An 8,942-nucleotide genomic window follows, 5' to 3' on the forward strand; every position below is an offset into this window, starting at 1 on the left:
TCTAATTTCTCATCATTCGACAAGGCCTAATACATGACAAACACTCAGAGTATGCAACTGAAGCATAGTAAGTCCATTCCTCAGGCTCTACAGGAAGAACTGCTCTGATACCATAATGTAACACCCTAACTACCAAAGCTCACGCTTCCGGCTGCGTAACTCTGATAGCTCGGACATTACGACGACACTTATACTATTTAATACTAAAATATGAGCCTGTTTAAAACTTTAAACCGCAATACCGCTCCCAAAGATACTTTCGTTCGATAACGTACATCCATAAATACCATACAACTTACAAAAACTCATAAAGAGTACATCCATATATATACATACACATATATAAATAATATTACAAACATAATCCAATACAATTCCTATCCCTCTTACAGATTATATCAAGATAAAGGCGAGGGTACAATAAACCATAACTAAAACAATATAGAGCATCACAACAACAATTAAATAAGCTCTTCGTAACTTCTGCGCCCATATCCTGAAAGGGGAAAAATGTAGGGGGGTGAGAACATCATCCTCGAAAGGGTTCTCAGTAGAGGGTTTTTGGGAATTACTGTAATAGGATACATGAAGATAATCGCACCAGTGATTCATAACCGTCTTATGCCTCTTTTCAAAAATAACGGTTTACGATGAAAGTAAAGTCGGAAATCTTTTCAGAAAGAAGAACCGTTCAATTCTCAAAAACTCAAAAGCCTTTCAAAGCGGTTTATCTAAGCGAAACCAAAATAGCCTTTCATATTTTATTCCAAACCAGAAACACAAAACCGAAATCAACCGTCAGTTCATCTCTTTCCAACCACGGCCCTAGGCCCAAACAATCCAACCAACAACCAATCACCTCAATCCAACAGAGTCCCAGATGCAAACACAGATAGGAAGTTCAAGCACAAACAAACAGTTATTACAAGTAGAACAGTTAGCAATTAATCACATAGGCAAACCAAGTATAATATGCACACCCAACCAATGTCACACAAATGCATATGATGCATGCCTGTCCCTAGTGGCTGATGATATCATCTGTCGGTTATAGAGCCAACCCGACAAGTCCTGGTAGCTAACCATTGGACTGTCCCTCTGTCGCGCATCCCCAACTCGAGTTATACTCATCATAAACTTGATCATAATCATGATCCATATCCATCACCCTCACTGGTGAATATTTACGGGGGCGAGCTCATCCGGGGCTTTCACAGTGCCCGGCCACACTTACGACATAGGGTCAACAGAGTATCAAGTCCCAACCTGGAGCACGTGGTGGCTAGCCACTGCTACTACCCAGGGAAACTCGTATCTCAGATAGTGGAAGTGCAACATTCACATTTATCAATGATTCAGCATAAACATGCAATCAATCTCATCCATGGATCAACATCCATCTCAGCCATCCGGCTCACGGTTCATTCTAGAACCAGCCAATATTCATATCATACACAGCCATTCCGGCTCACGGTTCAATCCAGAACCAATCAATATGTATAAACATACACAGCCATTCCGGCTCTCAATAAAACAGCACTTCCACATTCAAAATCATCAAATTCATGAAATCGGCATTTAAGCCATAAATCATTTTCTCAACTCATTTCACTTTGAAATCAAGTTTCAACTCTTTTCAGCCTTGGCTTTAAAGATCTCATTTCTCAAATCATCTCAGGCTCATAAGCCACTTTTACTCAAGGTAAATTCTCCTTTCAAAACAATGCCACTCTCGGCATCCTCTTTCCAAAACTTCCATAATCATGGCAAGTTAAAAGCCTCTTTGAGATATTCAAAATCACCCATCCAACAATGGGATTTTATAACAAAAGTTCCTCGGCAGAGTCCCAAGTCTTTAGGGGAGAATAACATAACTTATTTCGCCAAATTCATTTAAAATCATTAAAACATTGGCTTTCCGACTTGAGTAATAAAATAGGATTTAAGCCAACCCGAGTCATGTAATCATTTACTTCTTTCAAAGCCGTTTCCTTTACTTAGGCAAAACCAACTTCAACCCCCATGATAAACTCTAGAACGTTTCAACTGTTCAAAATTGTTTTAGTCTTGCAAGAATTCAGAATTCAAAGAGTACTTAAAACCTTTCTCAAAACATTTCAAAATGAAACTTGTCAATAGACATTCAGGTTCTTTCAAAGTCATTGAAACTTCTTTAATTGAAACCCCCAAGTCAAATTCAAAGGCATAAACCCTCTTTACATCCAAACAGCTTTAAAACACAAGTTTCATCTAAATAACCTTCTCCTGAAAGAGATACAATGCCTTTCTTAAAAAGCAAGACTAAATCACAATTTCCTCTTTATTAATTCATTTCAAAAGCATGAATCATCCTTTTCTTGATAATTCAAATAAAATAGTAGAAGTCTTTAACCCATCATTTCTCCATACAACATTCAATAAAGACTCGGATTTTATAGAAATTTCGACAGCACCTCCCCTAAAACTTGGACTTTTGCCACCCGATTCGGGTCCCAACTAAACCGTTTCTCATTCCTTTTCAACAGCTCAAAACCAGAAATCAATTCAAAAGCAAGCTAAAACCAACAGTCGCCTCAGTGGCATATCTCAAGGAAACCATTTCAAAATCAACTCAATGTCAACCGATTTAACTCATTTCCAAAGTTTAGAAGAATCGGTTCAGCAATAAATCATTTATCAAAGACCAAATTAATTAAAGCAACCCAGGCTGAATTTCAAGAGTATTCTATCTTTCACATCATCAAAATAATTGACTCAATCCAAACCAATCCTCAACGGATTAAACTCATATTTCAAATCTTTAAAGAATCAGCTTGAAAAGCATTCTGTTTCACAAAACCATACAACAATCTGTTCATCAAAACCAAATAATAATCCATTCAAACATATAATTACATTCATCTAGGATAATCAATCATCACATAAGGCTTATACAATCACCAAATACATTACCTCACATCAGTATCCATATGTAATAATTCCGACATATAAAATATAGTTTTTGGAAAGCGCCCCTACCTCGGCAAGCAAAACTTAACCCAAGCGTGTCAACTGAACTCTTTTTGCTCTGCCCGAAATCACCGGCAATCAGAACCCGACTCGGCTTGCTCTCTCGAAAGCAGAAACAGCTACAAGCGGCATAAGCAAACCGGATTCTAACTCCTAAAACCATTAACATCGCAAATACTTTATTACACAGAACAGAGCACTAACGCAGGGCTTTTCGAAAATCGAAATACTCACTGAAATAACAAAACGAAGCAGCCGCAACTCCAAATCGACTCGGCAGCGGCTCCATTAAATTCCGAGCGATGGCGGCAGCTCGAATCTCTGATAATAGCAGCTGTACAACCACGCAGTATCAACAATCTTCCCAGAATTTCAAAAGAACAGAAATCTCAACTAAACCCCTTACTGGCATACTTTTCCAGCAACGGTAATGGCGTTTCCCGGCGGCAGAAGCGGCCAGAAGCTTTGGCGGTACCTTCTGACAGCAATGGCAACAAGGAGCACAGCGGCGGCGCGTAGATCGGCGAAGGCCCTCAGCAGTGGCGCCGGCAGACCAGGGACGCGATGAACACTGCGACAGCCACGATAGCAGCAGTGTCGCAGCAGCGGACTGCACTTCACAGCGACCTGTGGACGAGCTGGCGACTACGCAGGTGACGCGATGGTGGCGGTGAGCTCCCTTCAATGGCAGCACTGAGGGCGAAAACAGCCCACGGCGACGGACCCTTGGTGGCGGCGACAGTCCATCAGCACGGCGGCAGATTGACGGCATGACACAGAGGCTCCTGGGTCGCGTTCTTCTCTGCGATCTGTCTCTCTCTCTCTCGTCGGGTTCTCCTCAGGCGATGGTGGTAGCTTTCTCGCGGCACTCTTCTACCTTGAGCGGCGCCGATGGTTTCCTTCTTTCTCGGCGACAAGGATGTCGGCCACAAGCCCGCGACCCCCTCACCGGCAAGCCATCCCTCATCGTCAGCGTTGGTGGCACCAGCAGCATGGATTCGTCGGCAGGGCGCAGTGGCGCGGCGCCGAGGCGTGGTGGCAACGCCCTTCCTCCCTCCGGATCTCCCTTCCCTGCTTCCCCCTTTCTTTCTCTGCGTCTGTTCTTCTATTCATGGAAAAGAAAACTGTGTTTGACTTGTGCCGCTGAGCAAGGAAGAGAGGGGTAGGGTGTGACGGCTGAGAGTGAGGAAGAAGGGTAAGAGTGTTGTGTTGTGTAAATTAGGGTTAAGGGCATTTTAGTAATTTCACATAAAATTGGGAATAATATAGTAATTGAAACCCAATGTAAATCCAACACTAATTATATATAGAAAATGCCATTTGTTCATCATTTTCACAAATTATTTTCAATAAAATGCCCAAATCTAAAAATTAGAAATAATATAATTAATTTCTCTATTTTCCAAAATAGCAGTACTAATATTTAAAATATTAGTTACTTAGTCCAAAACATATAAAATCCTTATTGTTTCACAACTGCTAAATTTATAATTTAAATATAGAAAATAACCCAACAATTATAAAATTGGATAAAGATCATAACTCGTCTCAATTTCAATAAATCAAAACTTGCCTTAATTATCTTTAATAAAACAATTTCTGAAATTAAGGCTATAAATAACTATATGATTTGAGACTTGATCATAAAAAGGCTCTTCAAAGGTTCTGGGTCTTACACAAAAGCTCTTTATAAATATTCTTCTACTTAAACTCTTAATTTATACACTGTACCTTGCAAAGAATTCCTTTGTAACTGGAAACTCCTCATTGATAAAGAGCTTAGAATTTTTATTTGTGTTGGAAACACCATAACCCCTACAAAAAGACTAGGTTAAAGAAAATAATAGAACCATATTACGATGATTAACATACATTCAACCACCGCATAAAAGAAACAGACCATTAAAAGAAACAAACCATTAAACAATTTCATCTTGCCCATTTGGAGAATAACCACATAGCTAAGATGCGGGTGTTCTTCCAGATATTTGAGAAAGTCAAGAGAAAATGATTGCTATAATGTAATCCTTAATTTCTGTCCACCCCTATAAAAAATAGCAATGCTTGTAGATTAAGGAGAGGTATAGAATCGCAAATAAGATTTTACCCCAAACATAAAATATTAAGCATTACTCAAGGTCATCAAGTTCTATGGTGATATAATTTGACAGTTTCTCGTCCTTCATAAACTCGACCAAGTCACCCATAAAGACAAGCTAACCTATTACATCTGCAAAATAATGATGGTTTTAAACGTAAATAGATCCAGTACCACTACGGCAAGTGCTTTAAACGAATTTAAAAATAGGCAAATTGAACACGTCACCAACTAAATAATTAATTGAGAGTACATGTATATAACTAAAAGACATAATGCCACTCAATATGGAAAAGGAGTTTCAAAAATACTACAACCAAAAGCATTCGCACCAAAAATACAAAACACAAATATTCAAGACCAGTCTAACAATAAAAAACACTAATAAAAAATGAAAAACTCTATATAAGAGCTACTTCAATCGAAACCAAATACAAATGCACCTGGTTAAATTGTAATTAAATTTATTATAATAAATCATGTTGGATATAAGATTGGCTAATGCCTTGTAATAAATAAATTGGTTCCAATAACCCATAAATCGATACTCTAAAAATTGCAAATATTAAATACGGAGTTTAAAGAAAATATCGTTGATTGTGTGGTACTCCTCTTGAAAAAAATAATTGAAAAAATACATTCAAATAATAATAATGATGTTAATCAATTATTTCTACTTTTTTTTTGGTTATCAATGATACTCTTAAAGGAACTGATTCTTTAATTACTATATTTCAAATTTGTCTTTAAATGTGCTAAAATAAACGCATAAGAATAAACAACAAAGCTATTACTAAATTGAAGAAAAGTTTTACAAAATAATACAATTTTTTTGTACTATACTTATAACAAAATCAACGCATCATCGAATTCAAATAACATAGATTAAATATAAACAAATTATGTGGTACAATATAATTAATCAATTTTTTCTTTGAAAATTAGTTTTCAAGGAATTTAACATTACATGCAAAATAGATTACTCTAAGAAAGTACCTATCAACTAAATAACCATCTTTCTTAGATTCTGCATAAAATTTTTTGAACAAAACAAAATCAAATCCATTCAACGGAATTGAAAAATCTTGTACTGGACGCACAATCGTATCTCTCTTGAAGTAGATTCTAAATTCATGTCTAGTAGGCTTAGACTTGATAGTATTTGACGCAACTAACCATGTACATGTTGCCCTCAGCCAGTTCTTAAAGATAGGAACAAATATGCCTCTAATAGAACATTGAATTGTCTCCCCTTGCATGCATTAGTTTTATAAGGTCATAAATAAGTAAATAACTGATGTTTACTACTCAATCATTACCAAAGAAAATATCAAATGTAAAAAAAAGAATTTACCTCTTCATCAAGGGCAACCATCTCAATAGGTGTCTTCATTCTGGAAGTTGTAAAGTGAGAATAATTCCAAAGTCTGATGACACGAACTTTAAACTTCTACACTTTATATGTGGAACCAACATTGATATGCTTGATGAGATCATACTTAAAAACCAAGGTCCTCGGACTTGGTGAAAAATAAATACATTTTAACATCATCTTATGCATAAGACGTACACACAACACATTTACTCACCTAATTGCCATTGATACCTACCACAAGAAACACACTAAAAATATTACAAATTTAAATTTAAATGTAGATTAAGAGATAGTTTGATAATCCTTGTACAAATCAAATGGAATGTACTTATAGAGAGCCACAACGGTGGTAAACTCCAACATTGGCACGAATTCTAGAAATCGTGATGTATCTATCAAAATTTATTGAAGGAAGAAAAGAGAAAGTTTTTGTAATATTTTAAAAATTAAAGAATCTGAATTAAGTCAAAGAAATTTCCATATTTATGACATTAATTAACGAATAATTTTTATTGTATTTCCATTTACATGGCAAGATCGAGTTTAATTTTGAAAAATAAAAAATAAGAGAAAATATATCTTACTATATTTTATGATCGCACAAACAGCACACGAGACACAAAAAAGAAAAGTTTGCTGAAAGATGTCAGAAAGAACCTGAAATGATCATCCATACAATAATTAGCTGTTGTGAATCACAAAAAATCTGGAAAAATGAGCTCTATAGCAACTTACCTTTTGCACCTGCAGCAAGAATCGCTACCTCAATCGTGGCAAAGACAAATAGTCTGCCTTCCTCAGAATATAAAAATGACAAAGAAGATGGAGTTGGTGGCTTGGGGTTGCTGGAAAATATGGAAAGCGCAAAACTTGTGGCCATTTAAATGAAAACTTCAACCACTGAGCATTGAGCATATTGCAAGTTCAGAGTTTGCCCTAAATCTTCGATACTCTTCCCTTATCTTCCTTGTTTAGTTTTATGCTCTTTGTCCTTTCTCTTAGTATTTTGTTTTGCTCTTTGTGGGAAAAAAATGTGCAGTTGGCATAGAAAAAGAATTTCTCACTACGTGGAAAGAACTAAAATTAGAAGGACGAAAGAAACGGAATTTTTTACTTTATTTTCCTGTATTGTATGATTTAATTAAAAGAGCAATACTTTGTTTATTTTATTTTATGGACTCATTTGTGATTTTAGTTAAGCATTAATGAAATTCGACTATTTATACTTAAAAAAAATTAAAATCTTGAGTGAAAGTGAAAAACAATTAAAGAGTATAAAATTACTGATTGAAATTTAGTTTTATTTTTTTATTATTATAATAGATATTTTTATTCAATGCACAAAATACCAGACAAAATAATTTAAATAAAACCAATAAAAAATACACATAAAAATCAGTCATAAAAGAGTATAAAATATAACAAAAAAATTAAATAAAAAAGATACTATAAAATAATATTTTCTAATAAATTATGCACAATATAATGTTTAGAGTACCACGTATTCAACATAACTTAAGATGTAAATTATGATTAATTATATTTTTTATTTTAAGATATTTAAAATTAATCTTAATATAAATAAAATCAATTTAATATATTGAATAAATTGATAGAATAATATTAATTAATTATTTTTTGATCAATTTTTAGAAAATAAATAACTAATAAATAATAATTCATTATCTTTAAAATCACCGCCTTCTTTCTAGAAACAAATGAGAGAGAAACAGAGAAAAAAATTGCATAATCTAACTTCATATGCATATCTACAAAATACAATTAAAAAATACATTAAATTAACTCAATTTTTTTTGTGTGGTTGAAAATTAGACTTATACAGATTCATGATCCTAAAAACTATAAAAAAATATGTTTGAAATTTATGAAAAATATGTTATACCTTAAATAACATAATAATAAAGTAATTTATAACTCTAAATGAAACTTATATATAATTTAATATACTCTCGTATTTGTTATTCAACAGGTAAAAAATCCTTTATTCTAAAATACTACAACAGTCCATTAAGAATAAATAATGTATAAAAAATATAGTAATATATATATACATTTGATATGCTAATAATATCCATATAATTAACTCATATATTAGAGCCATGTTCTACTTGAATCAAAACAAAAAGAAGTACTTCTAGTATCATTGACATGTCTAGAAAGATATAGATATAATAGACATAAAATAAAACGACAAAAGTTTAATTAAAAACAGCTTAAAATGTGAATAGTATCAATTATCTTTTTAATAAGTAATAATTAGAATGAGATCCGCTTAATACACGGATGATAAATTAATGATAATATATAATAAATATTAAAAAAGGTTATGTTTTGTAGAATTAAATTAAATATGTGTAAACTAAAGTTAAATTTGGAAGGTGTTTTGTTTAAAATAATTCGTAATACAAAAGATTTGGATGTTAAAGTTATACAAAGTGA

At 33.9% G+C, this 8,942-nt stretch overlaps 1 protein-coding gene across 6 annotated transcripts; it reads right to left on the reverse strand.

Moving 5' to 3' along the window:
* Nucleotides 1–295: 295 nt before the first annotated feature.
* Nucleotides 296–7,528, reverse strand: LOC112747104 (uncharacterized). Of its 6 annotated transcripts, XM_072216555.1 has the most exons (9): nucleotides 7,218–7,528; nucleotides 6,462–7,139; nucleotides 5,143–5,239; nucleotides 4,927–5,054; nucleotides 4,741–4,824; nucleotides 3,485–4,114; nucleotides 3,244–3,343; nucleotides 3,019–3,162; nucleotides 296–496 (listed from the first exon to the last, which is right to left on the reverse strand). In XM_072216555.1, exons 6-9 carry the CDS (start codon nucleotides 3,779–3,781, stop codon nucleotides 462–464), a joined length of 576 nt encoding a protein of 191 aa, XP_072072656.1. In that variant the 5' UTR covers nucleotides 3,782–4,114; nucleotides 4,741–4,824; nucleotides 4,927–5,054; nucleotides 5,143–5,239; nucleotides 6,462–7,139; nucleotides 7,218–7,528; the 3' UTR covers nucleotides 296–461. The 6 variants fall into 6 exon arrangements, 5 of the variants coding, with proteins under 5 accessions (XP_072072656.1, XP_072072657.1, XP_072072655.1 ...); XR_003174777.3 differs by lacking the exons at nucleotides 4,741–4,824; nucleotides 4,927–5,054; nucleotides 5,143–5,239; nucleotides 6,462–7,139; nucleotides 7,218–7,528 and having other exon boundaries at nucleotides 3,424–4,193; XM_072216556.1 differs by lacking the exons at nucleotides 4,741–4,824; nucleotides 4,927–5,054; nucleotides 5,143–5,239; nucleotides 6,462–7,139; nucleotides 7,218–7,528 and having other exon boundaries at nucleotides 3,485–4,193.
* Nucleotides 7,529–8,942: the final 1,414 nt, after the last annotated feature.

Source organism: Arachis hypogaea, chromosome 15, assembly GCF_003086295.3.
Source record: "Arachis hypogaea cultivar Tifrunner chromosome 15, arahy.Tifrunner.gnm2.J5K5, whole genome shotgun sequence".
Classification (NCBI taxonomy): Eukaryota; Viridiplantae; Streptophyta; class Magnoliopsida; order Fabales; family Fabaceae; genus Arachis; species Arachis hypogaea.

What these genes read in the sequence shown, in the direction of transcription:
- LOC112747104 (XM_072216554.1), bottom strand. Translation starts at nt 3,781, where the DNA reads ATGCCGTCAATCTGCCGCCGTGCTGATGGACTGTCGCCGCCACCAAGG. An exon ending in GTTGCCATTGCTGTCAGAAG is followed by an intron (nt 3,344 to 3,484) that starts GTACCGCCAAAG and finishes GTGGTTGTACAG; the next exon opens with CTGCTATTATCAGAGATTCG. An exon ending in TGCTTCGTTTTGTTATTTCA is followed by an intron (nt 3,163 to 3,243) that starts GTGAGTATTTCG and finishes TAATGGTTTTAG; the next exon opens with GAGTTAGAATCCGGTTTGCT.